This window comes from Perna viridis, chromosome 1 (genome assembly GCF_037379345.1).
Source record: "Perna viridis isolate PV_CMFRI_1.1 ecotype Kerala chromosome 1, ASM3737934v1, whole genome shotgun sequence".
In the NCBI taxonomy this organism is placed as follows: domain Eukaryota; kingdom Metazoa; phylum Mollusca; class Bivalvia; order Mytilida; family Mytilidae; genus Perna; species Perna viridis.
Genome location: NC_142445.1, coordinates 4232697 through 4248139, shown reverse-complemented (window position 1 = coordinate 4248139; position 15443 = coordinate 4232697). Strand labels below are relative to the sequence as shown.

General features: G+C 34.4%; 2 protein-coding genes across 3 annotated transcripts; one reads left to right on the top strand and one right to left on the bottom strand.

The window, feature by feature from the left end:
• Window positions 1-1481: 1481 nt before the first annotated feature.
• On the bottom strand, window positions 1482-8876 carry LOC148626911 (glutathione S-transferase-like). The gene is made up of 6 exons (XM_088560372.1): window positions 8865-8876; window positions 6840-6983; window positions 5344-5436; window positions 4973-5091; window positions 3328-3435; window positions 1482-1707 (listed from the first exon to the last, which is right to left on the bottom strand). Exons 2-6 carry the CDS (start codon window positions 6970-6972, stop codon window positions 1543-1545), a joined length of 618 nt encoding a protein of 205 aa, XP_088416498.1. The 5' UTR covers window positions 6973-6983; window positions 8865-8876; the 3' UTR covers window positions 1482-1542.
• LOC148626910 (uncharacterized) lies at window positions 8218-15244 on the top strand. 2 transcript variants are annotated; one of them, XM_088560261.1, is made up of 5 exons: window positions 8218-8815; window positions 10505-10519; window positions 10953-11321; window positions 12051-12163; window positions 12809-15244. In XM_088560261.1, exons 1-5 carry the CDS (start codon window positions 8738-8740, stop codon window positions 14283-14285), a joined length of 2052 nt encoding a protein of 683 aa, XP_088416387.1. In that variant the 5' UTR covers window positions 8218-8737; the 3' UTR covers window positions 14286-15244. The 2 variants fall into 2 exon arrangements, with proteins under 2 accessions (XP_088416387.1, XP_088416338.1); XM_088560212.1 differs by lacking the exon at window positions 8218-8815 and adding an exon at window positions 9593-9698 and having other exon boundaries at window positions 12809-15243.
• Window positions 15245-15443: the final 199 nt, after the last annotated feature.

The following is a 15443-nucleotide window of genomic DNA, read 5'->3' as shown; positions in this document are numbered from 1 at the left end:
CAGATAGAATCATCCAAATTACGTATTGACAATGCCTTCAAAAGGACTATACAGTAACTTTTACAGGAGTTATTATATAGAAATGGAACCGAATAGGTGAGGAATCAAGTTTTTTATTGTCTCTAGTTCTGATGTCCGAAGATGGACTCAGCTCAAATTACACGACGTAAATTAATATGAGACCGGCACTACCCGAAATCGTTAGCAAGGCAGGATACTTTACAAAACCAGCAGTGCGAAAACTCTGGCATACCATGACTGAGTATATCCCTGATGCTGCATATATTCTAAAAAGTCCTACTTTATTACCTTTTCATAGAAGTAATGTTTTTGCACTCACATACGTAGTTGACCTTAATGGCACGCCGTATTTATATTTATCCCACTTTAATAATATATATATCTAATATAATTTATGAGATCTCTTCTATTTTTACTAATATATCTTATAAATTTTTATAAGATATATCATATAATGTACAGTAAACAAGATATCTTATTAAATATATGAGATATCTGATAAACTATATAAGATATCTTCTAAAGTTTATGAGATATCTTATATTAAAATGTTAACAAGATAACTTATATAGTTTATGTGATATCTTAAATACTATATAAAATATTTCATGTATTTAATGTGATATCTTATAATGAAAAACTTATAAAATATCTCAAATACATTATAAGATATCTTATAAAGAATATAAGATTTATGAGTTATCTTATACATGTAATTATACTGGTACGAAGTATTTATCTTTATTCCATGTTCAAGATATCTCTTGACTTAAAAAGTTATAAGATATCATATAAAGAATATAAGATAACATAAACTTTATAAGATATCATATAAAGTACAAGGGATATCTTGAACATGGAATAAATATAAATACGGCTCGTCATAGACCTTTCTCAAAGAAGACCCGCTGCAGAAAAAAAACCACTCAATTTCAGACTTAAAATGACTATATTCCTATCCCGAAGGACACGAATATCAAATGGAGGGTTGTATTTTTTGTATTTTTCATATTAGCACTTAGTCTATTTCTTCCAGACACGACTGCCACATCTAACCTATTGACGACGCCATTTTTTAAATGGGTGGCTTCAATCATTCTAAGTTTCAATCGCAGTATGGAGAGGGAAAGATTTTTAACATACATTTGGAGAAATTGTTTATGTCTTTTTTCCCAAAAATTTCTCACATTATTGACCCTTTGTTCCGTTTGATTATAAATAAAATAGAAGTCGGAGGTTACCTTAGTCTGCGTTATGCTCGACAGCATATAATAGCCTTCCTTAAGTGAAAACGGGCGCGTTCTCTGTTGTTGGTGAACCATATTTTACGCCTTTAAATATTTCTAAGATATATGAATATAATTGTCTGCCCTTCTATCGGCATTATAGATGCAACAAGTTTAGACTCTTATATGAGCCATTTTGTAGTCTTGATTTCAATTAAATAAATGTGAAATATATTATTTTTATCATTTATTTTTAATAAAGGAAATAAATATCAAACGGCAAGAAAGTCGAGCGTCAGCAGTTTATGGTTGGACGTTTTTCAAGATATTCTTTGATTTTTGGTAAGGCGGCTACTCTTTTCCTATGAGCGAGTAATTTCGGAAAATTGTCTAATACTTTATCATCCCTCATAACAGCATTCGTCAATACTTCATATACAAACAAATCTGCCATTGTTGCCTGAAAGAGTAATAAAAAAATACAGTAATATTTTAAAAAAGACTATTATTTGTTATAAGAGCAGTGGGTTTTATAAGCTACGGTATTTAACGTATGTGTGGGAGAGATTTCGTACGCCCAGAATCATTTAGTCAAGATCCCCACTGTTCTGGCTTCAGCGTTCATATGTTGTGTTTTCCAATGTCATGTGTTACAAAAATTCCTGGGATCGTCGACATTTAACTTTTCTATTTCTGTTAAATTTCAACCATTTACTTGGTTAAATTATATCGCCCAAGTTTGAATCGCTCTGTCCTTTGTGTTGGAATCTCTTGGTGACTCTGCCTTGACAGTGTGTCGGGGAGCTGCACTGTTGTGTCTCTGCCTTGACAGTGTGTCGGGGAGCTGCATGGTTGTCTCTGCCTTGACAGTGTGTCGAGGAGCTACATTATTGTAGCTAGACTCAACGGATTTTACTCATTTGCAATGTGACTAGTGCCGCTGGTGGAGCAGGACGTGCTTATCTTTCTGGAGCACCTGATGTCTTGTTTTCCTTATCATAAGTTTTAAATATATTTGTATTTTATTAATTTCGTTTCATTGTGTATGGAGACCGACTTTGTTTCCTGTCTTTTTTACGTTTCGGCCACTGACTTAGGTTTTGAGGTACATAGTATCTGAATTGTCCCATTAATGATGCTTCGATATTTATTGCGGATATTCTATAAAGCCTGTTGTTTTAAACATCCCAAGTTTAACCTGGGAGGCTTCTCAGTAGTGCTTCTTAAAAGGAAACTGAAAGCCACGGATAAGACAAAGATTAGGGAGATTTTTTTTATTTAAGTAGCACCCCACAAAAGAATATGCGAAATGTTATTAATGGTTGGAAAGCCTACATATTTTTATTTTTGATTTTTTGTTTAAAATGTTATAGTGAACAGAAATTAACATATGTCTTTTCATATAAGCCCTGTTCATAGGAGATCAAAAATATATAGAATGTACTGTAGAATATAACTCTGTAAATGACACTAAAATACAATAGAATCCGTTGGATTTTCAAAGTGGATTACCTCCTAAGAGCAGACAGATTGGAATGAATAATTATTTATTCTATGATATAGACCCATTAAACAACTTAATTACAAACATAAAAAATATGTAGCCTTTTTAGGGTGTATCACATATTACAGAATTTGCGTGATTCTTACAAAGACCGCTGCTTAAATTGTTGCTCACCGATGATCCTACAAAAAACCCAACTCCGCTGTTGTTTTGTTCTAACCATTTGTCCAAACAGGCAATGAGTTTAGGGATTTACCAATTTATGTCTTAAATTATTGCTGGTATTATGGGTCAATTTAAATGTTACAGATTTAAAAAGAGGTGCATGGATAATTTTCTTTGTACAGGAACATTTTGATGATTATATATGCTGGCGGACCTTCTTTCGTACAAATATCAAAAGTATGACAGAAATTGCATAAACATGAAAATTAGTCATACTGAAATGACTTGGTTTATTTGGTTTTTTTTTTTGTTTTGTTTTTGTTTTTGCTTTTTTTTTGTTTTTGTTTGTTTTGTATTTGTTAAAATAAATTCTTTAAAAATGCAAAGACCGCTGCTTAAATTGTTGCTCACCGATGATCCTACAAAAAACCCAACTCCGCCGTTGTTTTGTTCTAACCATTTGTCCAAACAGGCAAGGAGTTTAGGGATAGATTCTTTTACGTATTTATCAATGGCTTTCTGTAAAAACAAAGTTATATTGATATATATTGGGCTTTATGTCGAGCTAATGACAAAACTAAAAGTTTGAACTTTGTAGTTTAGATGAGAACAGTCGACATAAAATGAAGGATTTTCTGATTTAGGATATTAAGTTAAGGAAAGATACAGTTATTAACACGTGTCTCTTGAAAACTAGAGATAATACGAAGCTTCCGTTTACATTTTTACATTGTCTTATTCCGGAGTGAACGTTAGAGTGTGTGCTATTGTCAGAAAAAAAAAATCGGAATCTGTTCAGTTTCAAAACTGATTTCATCATTACCAATTTATGTCTTAAATTATTGCTGGTATTATGGGTCAATTTAAGTGTTACAGATTTAAAAAGAGGTGCATGGATAATTTTCTTTGTACAGGAACATTTTGATGATTATATATGCTGGCGGACCTTCTTTCGTACAAATATCAAAAGTATGACAGAAATTGCATAAACATGAAAATTAGTCATACTGAAATGACTTGGTTTATTTGGGGTTTTTTTGTTTTGTTTTTGCTTTTTTTTTGTTTTTGTTTGTTTTGTATTTTTTAAAATAAATTCTTTAAAAATGCTGTCGTTGCAGTACAGCTCTTAAATTACACAAAATGCATTTATCCGATTATTTTGTACAAATATAATGCTATCTGTGTGCTTGAACTTTTTAAACAGATAAGACTGTGTGCACGTACCATAGTCCGTTTCATTTATATGTATAATTCTACATTTGAACTGGGGCTCTTTTTTTAAGGTTCTGCTAAAGTCAATATCTAGGACATTAATAATGACTGAATAATGCAGTGCAATCTAGCAATAATTTGTGACAAATTGCTAGATCTGAACGAAAACTTTCATATTTCATGTTTATTGGTGTTGGTATTTAGCTGGATCATGGTAATACCTCAATTCATCCAAATTTAAAGAAACGGCAACTTTTTCAAGAAAATTAATGCTAGTTTGCACTGCATTATACATTTAGGAACAGAACTATATGAATTTCAGACTTCAAATCTTGTTTTTGACAGATGTAGATTTATTCTAAAGTATGTTGTTTACATTTTTGTTGTTAATGTTATATAGAAGTTACTAAACGTGTTCCTAAGTTTGACTTGTGCTTGTGTGTTATATACATATAAAGATGCATTTAGCAATATTTCAGTGTTTAATATAATGTATTACTAAAACTATGATATTTCAAAAACTATGAATGAAAACATTTCAATAAGGAATATCCTAGATATCGACTATAGCAGAACCTTACAGTTCAAATTTTGAATTTAGTGTTAGAACGGTGTCAATATTTATGATTGTACCATATCGTATTTTTGCATGTGATACTCAAAAGTTGAGATCAAAGTCAACAGAATATTCCACAACATTTGTTAGGATGAAGGGTAATAACAAAACTACCGAACTGATCAATTCTAGGCCAAAAGGAAAGTCCGTATAATACATGGCAATATATCAAGTTAAAACTGGATATTTTCTTTGTACTGATTGTACTTGTTCTTTGTTAAATGTTACCTTCTTTTCGTCTTCACTGCCATTAAAGTAAGCCTTGAAGAATTCACCAAGATAATCATTCGTAGTGTCTACCACCTGGTCAACTAAAGCCTGCTCTATATTAGTTTTTCCTGCATATCCTTAACAAAACAACAGTTAGAAGGTTTAGCGTGACTTGTTTATCAAATATATGGTGCATTTATCCATATTACCGCTTCCACTATCTCATCCAAGTAAGAAATTTGCTAAACATGCTTTATTACAAAGTAAAGGTTTGGAATTTTATACCTATAACATTAACTAAAGTAAAATGAATATTCATCTTTAAATATAGACGTTTCTCTCCCGATTTTCTAAGTACATGATAATATTCTGTATAATAGATACTTTACCGTACTCCCTGGCAAGATACCTAGCAATAGCTAAACTTTCACATAGATATTGGCCATCTACCTCAAATGTGGGTACCTTCCCTGTTGGTATTGCTGAAAATTATCAATTGTCCGTTAAAGTCGTGCAAAACAATTATGAAGCATAAGCAGTAATTCCGCACAAACAAACATGTAATTTAATCACTCATTTTTACTCATTCATCAACACATATTTTGTATCAACTTCAGTATGCCTACAAATTAGGCAAAAACTTGTATGAAGTTGTCTCCAGTCATTCATTTGTCCAAAATGGTAAAAATTCCGCGGAAACGGTGAATGTTAACTCCGGCAAGCCGTAAAAAAAGAACATTTAAAGACAGACTATGGACTTAAGACTAGAAACCACTAATTCCTATATTCCCAGAGGCTTCAATGCTAATTTCACAACATTCAATGGCTTCTTTGGACTATACCATAACTTTAAGCTATAGAACTATTTATCAGCATGATTCTACATGTATCAGCTCACGAGCGCTGGTCACCGGAAGTGAATAGTCCACAAATAGCATCGGAAATACCATTTATTTCACAAGGTATATTTAGAAATAATTTACTGTTAGAAAAGCATAATCCAATAGGGTTTAAAATACTGTGTCCAATTTTGATGTATATTTTTCGTCTTACAGGGGTTAGTATTTCTATATCCTGATCTCGATAATGAAAAAAAAAAGGATCATAATATTTTCAAAACCTGTGAACTATACATTGCATACCTGCAGCCCCATGTGAACAATTAGGTTAAAGACCGTAACTGACTGCGATGCAAAGCCTCAAGAAAAAATAAAAATAGACCTTTTTATGGTAAGTTGTTGTGCATGCTCAATGTGTACTTCCGCGAGGTAGGGCTTGTGTAGAACAAAAGAATTTTCCTCGCGGAAGTGTATATTGGGCATGCTCTACGCATACTCATCGACTATCCAACAGTTTGCACAAAAGGGTCTATTCATTCCAAAAAAGTGTCACCTTGTCATCCAGGGTCGGTAAAGACACTTTGAAAAGGAGGAGTGCCAGCCGGGGTTCCTCAGAAAAAAAGGAGGTTGCCATTTTTGTAAATTTTACACATCAGAATGACAATTTTTTCAATAAAAAGAGTTGGAATGCCAACCCCTAAAATTTAATAAACCTTAGTGTTATAATTACATGTACAGAAATTCATGTCGTTAAATCACACGAGCAAATTGGCCTGGGACAAACTGTGATAAATAGACGTAATCTTCGAAGTTTGCTTTAAGGTGGGCAGATTTCGAATATGTGTAATGATTATTTATGTAAAAAGGAGATACCAGAAATAATAACACTACAATGATATCAAATAATCAAAGTACATCTACGGCTAAAATATACATTCTTCGTCAACTTAATTATTCAAATCTACTACATGCAGTATATAATTTATTGTCGTTAAGTTATTGGTATAATTAACCGGGACATGTACCTATTAAGAAATAAAACTCACTGCGTTTTTTTGCCGGCCATTCTTCAAATGGGATTATGATATCCTCGAAGTCTTGTCCAGCCCCAGTCAGTATGAGTCGGATGATCTCAGCTCTTCCACGAAGAGGAAAATAGTAAAGCTTGTAGCATGGCATGGTTGTATACGCTGGAAGTGAATAGAAAGATCGGTTGTTGACTTAAAAGGCGTATACTATATACCACGTGACTACCAAGATAAAATTTTGAAATAATTGACATTTGAGTGGACGTTCATACTATTGATCCGGTAGAAAATTCCGCTTTTCGAAATTTTGATTTATTTGTTTATTGGTTTGATTTAATGATTTTGTGTTTTATAAATCTTAGCTTTTTAAAGTAAAGGATGCAGTCGACGTTTTCCTACACCTTTTCCCTGTAAGCAGTCGACAAATATCTAAGCCACATGCAGAAGCTTCAAGATTAGCTTTATTGAATATATTTAAGTTAAAACAGACCAAGTTGAGAAAAATGATGTTCCACTCATTGCCTGATTCTTACACAGAATGGTACTTAAGCATTTGTCTTGCGATATGTCAAGGTCGCAGTAGTTTCACTTTCAGTACGAGCGATTGTAGAAATATGGAGTTTGAAAGTTCAAATCATCGTGTTGATTTAATAAGAAGTATTTGATGATGATACCTGTGTTATTCATTAGATTCGTCATTAGTCAAGTGATTGCTGAGTAGTGAATAATGATATATTCGATTTTATTTGAAGAAAAAAATGAGTTGATGTGAGGCATCCCCAAATCTTGGATCACCCTTTTTGTGGTTATATACTAGTGGGGCTGCATATTTGATATTGGGAGCAAGCCCGTGTGAACAAGTCGAGGGCAAAAACGCAAATGTTAGAAAAATAAATAGCTTAGTATCAAAATCAAATTGCCTTCAGCAAGCTTCAATCCGCTCCTCTGGAATATTTGATGCAGTGGCAGATCCAGACAGAGCGTTCTGGGGGTTGGACCCCACCCAACTTTGATGGAAAATTTGTTAATTTCGGGCAGCTAGAGCAACAATGAGCAAATAATAGCGTGGAACCCTCTTTTTTCTGGCACCATCTTGGAAACCCTTCTTTCTGCGACAAGATTACTGCATTTTCTTCTTGAAGAAATGGTAATCGTTTTTTTCTGTAAAGGCTTGTATAATTATATTGTTTTAAGACCGTGTCAGATGAAATTGTTGTGGGATATCACATTTTTGTTTCGATTTCTTGTTATGAACACGAGCAAGCATTTGAACGTGACATACGATTTGTAAAAAAAAGAAACAAGAAAGTACAAAATTTACAACGACCTTTGTGTACTAATGTATTGTGTCTATTTTTATACACGAATTACATCCTGTTTTTATAAATAAAAAATTAGTTACCAATCCTCACTTTTCACGTCCCATTTATGACCCTTATTTCTAACCAATCAATGTCACGATGCACTTGAACTTCGTATCTTGCGGGCACGAATCAGTACACGACTCACTGAAGGCGGAAGAGAATAGAAGATCCGGTTTCAAGTATCAGTGCAACAATCAGGACTTCAGCTAGGAAAAATTGCGATAGAAGAACTACTTAAGGCTTTTCTCTCCCATGTTTTCAACACACGTTTCTTTTTTGTTTTTAGTTTACCCTATTCTGGTCCCTTTCTAAAGTCTGTACAATCTATACCTGATTTCAATATACAAATTTGATCCCCGAAATAAACTAATATTACACGAAAACTAATTCTTACCACATGTCTCTGTCTATGCAATTTCGAGCTAAAAATAAAATAATTATTATAACTGATATATTCTCTCGCCAGAATATCCATTAAAAGGAAAAGGAATAAAAACGAAAACGGAAGAAGCGTTTTAGTTGATAACAACAGTAAAACAGACGGCGGTCCAAATGTCAGGTGACGCTTTGTCATTAAATAATCTTAGATTCGGGAATTCTATGCACCGCATGTACACAAAAGTTCTTGAGGTAAAGGACATTACAGACATTTTTAAGTCAGCTACATATCTTGACATACTTGAGATCTTGAGATCGATGGAAAGAGAAATTAAAACTCGTGACCAAACTAAACAAACGCAATTATTTCTTATTCGGTATCGTAAATTTTCCTTTCATCTGTGGCAATATCCCTTCAGCTTATAAGTTTATACGGTATGCTAAATCTTTCTGTAAGTACGGAGAGTTTATGTACCGCACTAGACTCTTTATAGTTAGACTACTGGAACAGGATTATGTTGCTACAAAATTAAAATCATCACTGCAATTAAAAGTTTGATGGACGCTATCATGAACTCGTGGATCGTGATGGGGTATCCATCTGCACCATGAGAACTGATTTGCCCACCGTTTCATAGTTCGTCCCCGGTTGGTGGATGTTTCTAGAAAAGCAGAGCACGCTTCCCTACCGATGCATTTGGTACTTGCACTTCTTTTTAATTGGATTCCGGTTGTTCATTTACTTTTGTACGTGTTATTTTGGTTTATTTCGTTCGTGTTCTTTGTTGTATGTGTCTGTCTACAGTCGTTATTCTTGGATTATTTCTCTTTGATTATCGTTCGAATCTAAGTTTCCTTGATTGTCTGTCCCATTGAGGCTGTACACTTTTTAAGCTTACACCCGAAGTTTGAAAATAAAGTACTTGAATTCATTTTGAGTCTTTTGTAGTGAATAATTTACTCTAATCTTTTGTACTGTATTCGTTTCCCTGACAGTGTCTGTCTCGCTTAAAACCACATAACTCTATTTTTCACAAACTGTGTACATTCAATGGTTAACAGCTGGGTACAAGAACAATTTTATTCAAATCAAGTGAAAGCGCATAATATTAGTGTTAAACAAATATGTAGAGAGGTAAGTGCTCAATTCTTAACCATAAAGCTTGAATCTATAAAAAAAAATAACATTCTTAATAAGATTATTTAAAAAAAAGAAGTAACACTAAAGTGTCAAAGAAGGATAAATCCACTGGCAAAATATAGTGCTATAGATAGAAGATATCGTGATAAAAACAGGTTACAAATAACAGGAATTATCTCTCATCTGCACTGATATAAATTGGGAGTGAACTCAGGTGCCCCGGAAGGGTGAGCAGTTTCTGCTTCTTACAGGCCACCCGTCTGTTTGTTCGTTTAAGATCATGCTATCCTTAGGGAAATGACGGCGTAGAAACGGTGACCATATCGTTCCTGTCAAGCATACCTCACAGAACCCAATCCAGAATATTGGCATATGTTTAGGGGGTAAGGTTGGGATGAAATTATTATCTTGAATTATTTTACATTAATAGTTGTAACCCGATACCAGATATGCCAGACAATTATCTGATCCTTTGTATGTCGCCCAGTTCGTTCAAAAACTGCGGACCGGCAATTTCATTTCAAATACCGCTATAAAATTCAAACGACTGTTCCCTTATTGTCACATTTCTTGCGAAATTTATGAGTATTGAAACATATATTGGAATAATATTTTGACAAAAATCAAAGAAGCATGCCGAATTACTAATGTTCACTTGCTATTTTATAAATGATCATGTAAGTTACACTTAAAAGAAGCAGAAGACAACTGCATCTAATACTTGAAATGTGAATGTTAGTTTAAAATTTGTTGCAGATTAATATCAGTTTAATTTCATTGATGTATGACTATTGTTTTAGGAAGTCAACAGAATGGTAAGTGTACAGTTAGAAGGTACTATTCAAGTATTGTTATTTAGTTTTATGCTCACCCATAGCCAATATCCCTCTTGTACGGTTATGTTCCATACCTCTGAATTCATACCACTGTCAGTCATTTGTTACAGAATGTCGTGTCGAAGGAAGGAAGCGCTCATATGATTTTCACTGCTTCTCTTTGTTTGTTTTTCGTTTCAAGATTACCAATGGGACATGGGGTAATTTAACAAAAATTCTAGCAAATTAAAACCATCATCGAAACAATATAGATATGCACAACTTAAAAACAGCGATTTGAATTTGTAACAGATTTAATTTTGTTGCGGTAGCCGTTCTTTGAAAATTCTCCCCATTTTTTTTTCTTTCACTCTTTGTCAACATATTTATCATGTTCATGTCAATATGTATTGACTTGTTTATTGTTACATAGAAAACGATCATTACACTACTCAGTTTGGTAACACCGTTCAGCTTGGCGAGAATAGAATCCATACCAGCACCGCCATTATTCTTACGCTGTTTAAGGAGACAAGTTGGAACATTAAAACCACATCAGTTGCAGGGCGAAGAGGTTGTCAACTTCTGTATGAATGAGTTCACATTTAAAGCGTCCAAATCGTTATTACAAAATGACAAAACAACACCTGATATCGATATCTTCATTCAAAAACTGTTTGAAAATTCACAAGTTCCCGATACAGGACGGAAAGTTAAACGTGTACGGAAAGAATACAGACGTATGACAGAGAAAGAGAGAGAAGACTATCACAGAGCAGTTAATATGTTAAAACAAGATAAGGTATACTCTGTCAACAAACTGCTGACCCCGTTTATAGATAAGTTATACTCTGTAAACAAACTGCTGACCCCGTTTATAGACATTCTCATTTGATTTTGTTTTGTCGATATTTAATTTGCTTATTTATCTGTCTTTTAAGGAGGAGAAAAATCTACCAACCCTGACAACTTTCACGGACATTTTTAAAAATGAAAATTAAAAAAGATATGACTATTATCTGATGAATTCTGTCACACAATAAACGAAAGGTTGTAGAGGATGTTACATTGATAGGCGTCCGACAAGTAATTAAAAAAAATCAATTCAATACTGTCAGGCGCGTAGCTGCCGTTCGGCAAAAAAGCTTTTGCCTGCACTTAATTTTGCCATTTTTTTTTTAGAAAAATACATCCAGGAGAGGCATAAATGATGCTCTAAAACGCTATCTCCGCCGAGCTTCGGGGGGGGGGGGGCTTTGCTCCCCTGGACCCCCCTACCAGACCCCCTGCTGTAATTTTGCCTACACTTCAATTTGGCCTCAGCTACGCGCCTGACTGCTATGTTTTTTTTTTAAATATTTTTAATAATAACCAGTAAAAAATGTTAATAAAACTCCTCAACAGACCTATATCCACATCCTGATATGTAACACTCTGACAACTTATAGGTGTAGAGGCTTAGACATCTGCAAAAGAGATTGAAACTATAATTCTCTACTTTTTATATCATTTACCGCTTTTTTCACTGCAGAGTGTGAAACCGAATTGTTATGACGCAATTGCTAACTTTCACCGAGGACCATCAATACAGTCTGCTCATTTTGGATGTGCATTTCCCGCCTGGCATCGTGTATTTCTTTTAGTGTGAGTATGTGTTAAAGTAAAAAACTACTACCAGTTTCGACTAGAAACGTGCGGAATGTACATCTTATCATTTCATTTTGTAAATCTTCAAGACTGTAAAATTATAAAATATCCAAATCTATTAGTTTGCTTGCTCGAAAAGAGACTTAAATATAATTTGCATAGATCATATGATTGGTCGAGTAAACTATCGTTAGAGTGATTCTATTATTTTAGTGTGTGTGTGTGTGCGGGGGGGGGTATAAAAAAACGTTGACAGAACTACTTTTGACACACATATTTGTAAACAAAATGGACTTGCGTAATTTTGCAAACCAGATAATTCATTCTAGATAGAGAGGGGTGTCAAGTGCATTTCTCAAACTGAAAGGGGGAATTTAAACCATAGAAGACTTACAAAAATAATGTTCATGGAGGCAACACATCCCTCATCATGCCCTCTAAAATTATGCATAATATATTACACAAATATTTAGTTAAATTTCCCATATTGACGACAGACAGGTCTCAATAAGAATTTCGCATTTACATCTGGGTGTGATAAAGTTATGAGTAGAGAAATAGAATTCTGTGTCGCCCATTTGATTTATCTATGTTGCTATACATTGTTTTGTTAAGTTATTATAATGAATGCCTTTGTTTTAGATATGAGGCAGCGCTCCGTTTAAAGGTTCCCTCTGTTACAGTCCCTTATTGGTTTCCACCTTTAGACGATGAAATGAACAATCCTGCCGATTCCGTCTTGTTTTCGGAAAAATTTGCTGGGAATGGCGATGGACAAATTACAAACGGTCCGTTTGCTGGTTGGTCAGATGGAAGTGGCCGCCTTACTAGAAATGTTTGGGAAAATGGCGAATTGGTGACAAATCAAAATGTGAACGACGTCCTGTCTAGACGCGTAAACAGACAAATAATGACAAGAAGATACGGAAGGCGCTTTGGTTTGGAGCAACTCCATTCTAAATGCCACTCCTTCGTTGGCGGTCACATGGGAAGATTAGAAACCGCTGCTAGAGATCCTTTGTTCTTTAACTTACATGCTTTTGTCGACTGTTGGTGGGAAAAATTCAGAAAACAACAAAAGAGAAGGGGGATAAACCCAGCTAATGATTATCCTGCTATGTGCCGACGAGACCGACTTCATCATCCAGGTCATCTGATGGATGGGTTCAGAGCTTCCAATAGCGACTTTTATCAATTTGCTGGCCATCGTTTTTGGTTCAAAAACTTTACAAACTTTGATGGTTATTCCAATTTCACTGAGAATATTTATGAGTGTGAAGATTTTCCATCTTGTTCTCCAGCTAATTCTGATTGTGGCTCCGAATGGTTGGTTTGCGATAAACGAAAATGGGTTTGTGTATCAAAGTCAAAAGATGACAGACTGGATCGACCGGACGCTTCTCCGTCGGTTTTGAATTCCGTGCAGAATTTATATGAAATAAACGGTGTAGCTGACTCAGCACAATGGGCTTACCTTCCTTGTAAAATTGTCATGGAAAGACGTCAGTCAGGTAAGTTTGGTTCGAAACCTGTGCACAAAGGTAACAAAAACAGCACCTGTGATGTTTTCTGCGAAGGAGAGAAGTCATTAGGAATAGGCGTTAAGCCCTCATTGAAATCACCGAAGACGTACCGTAAACATGTTGACATTGGTTCGGGCTTTGAAAAAGTTTACGTACAAGCTGATGGAAGCAACTATGTCGGAAACGCGATTGAATATGCAGTTATGGATCAACGTTTTACCATGTCGGAAGGAATTACGTATGTTCCTTTTAGAATGCCGACCGAGGATAAAAATACAGAAGTTATAATTACAGCATTTGACTCGGGTGGAAGACTATGTAGGCCGTTTTGTAGAAACCCTGAAAACCCAACTACGTTCAAGTTATGTTCAGGAAATCTGAGGATCAGTAACCAGAAACCATTAGGATATGGGTTTTCTTATGCGAAGACAGTCCTTGATAGATGGGATTTCAGTAGAGGTTGCCCACAATCTAATGATGACGATGTTTTCATCAAATTTATGTGTGATTCTATCAATGTTTGGCCATGGGAAGAACATGATGCTCAAGCGCACTCTGATTCGATACGACTTTCTCTGGAAAAAGCTGTGAAATAAAATATCATTGATTAATTTATAAATTCGTAATTTATATTGTATCATTTTTGTTTGTTAAATATTAAATAATATATACAAAACTTAATACAATGACAACGACAAGTTATTTCAGTATACTTGATGTTTTTTTACTGTTTTGGGGGTTAGTTGTTTAATTCTTTAAAACCCTCTCGCGAGCTGGTTCTACTTACAAGTTATATCGCAACTGTTGTAATGAGGCAAGATTAAAAACGAAAGTCCGAACTATAGAAGGTTTTGGTAATGTCATGAAAAAGGTAGAAATCGCTCAGATATTATATTTTGTTCCACCAAATATTATGATATATTAACTCAGTAGAGCCTTCCCGAATCGTTGCCCACTTATGAAATGGTGAAGACAAGGTATAATTCCTCATTGATTTCGAGTGGACATCTCACAAACTTTACTAAAAGTCACCCCACCAGTTTACATTTGCATTCAAAATGAAAGCCTGTAAGGGGTATGATCATATAAAACCTATAATTGTCCACTATTCGTTGTCCAAAGGGTTGGTACCATTTGAAACAAATGAACATGATGACAAATAAGAATAAGAATAGAATATCACATGAAGTATACAAAAAATTAAGAATTTCGGAACTCTTCTCGCGTATCTTACATGCCATGTTTCACAATACTGTTCTGGTATTTTGTTTTTGGATTTTTAGCTGAAACTAATCATTCTTTTTAGACACTTTGTATTATGAGCTTATAAAAGCATCCCTACACTAAGAATATGTACCTTTAAAACTAACCAAACCGTTTCAATAAAAAGAAAAGCTTAGAAAGGTTAGTTATTTCACTTCCAGTTCATTTTGGGTTTTGGTAAACTCCATGCTTTACTTTGCCTTGTATTTGTGCATAGATGACCTTAACTAACCAGTGTCCTTTCTTAAGCATTTATGTAATATTTTGATATAGTGTACTGCATGACGAATTGATGCTAGCAATTTAAGTTTCTTAAAACTGTCTCTGATGGCTGTAGGTGTACGGTTTTCTGGGATTCTTATTGGTTATTTGCTCAGAAGTACAAGCAAGGACATCGGACTCAAGTTAAAATAGCATTCCTCTAAAACAAAGAAATGAGAAATCTGGCGATGACAGAGAATAGGGAAATTCAATACAAATCAACATGACCT

What these genes read in the sequence shown, in the direction of transcription:
- LOC148626911 (XM_088560372.1), bottom strand. Translation starts at nt 6,972, where the DNA reads ATGCCATGCTACAAGCTTTACTATTTTCCTCTTCGTGGAAGAGCTGAG. An exon ending in ATGGCCGGCAAAAAAACGCA is followed by an intron (nt 5,437 to 6,839) that starts GTGAGTTTTATT and finishes GATAATTTTCAG; the next exon opens with CAATACCAACAGGGAAGGTA. An exon ending in GTATCTTGCCAGGGAGTACG is followed by an intron (nt 5,092 to 5,343) that starts GTAAAGTATCTA and finishes TGTTTTGTTAAG; the next exon opens with GATATGCAGGAAAAACTAAT.
- LOC148626910 (XM_088560212.1), top strand. Translation starts at nt 9,615, where the DNA reads ATGGTTAACAGCTGGGTACAAGAACAATTTTATTCAAATCAAGTGAAA. An exon ending in ATATGTTAAAACAAGATAAG is followed by an intron (nt 11,322 to 12,050) that starts GTATACTCTGTC and finishes TTTTCACTGCAG; the next exon opens with AGTGTGAAACCGAATTGTTA. An exon ending in CATCGTGTATTTCTTTTAGT is followed by an intron (nt 12,164 to 12,808) that starts GTGAGTATGTGT and finishes CCTTTGTTTTAG; the next exon opens with ATATGAGGCAGCGCTCCGTT.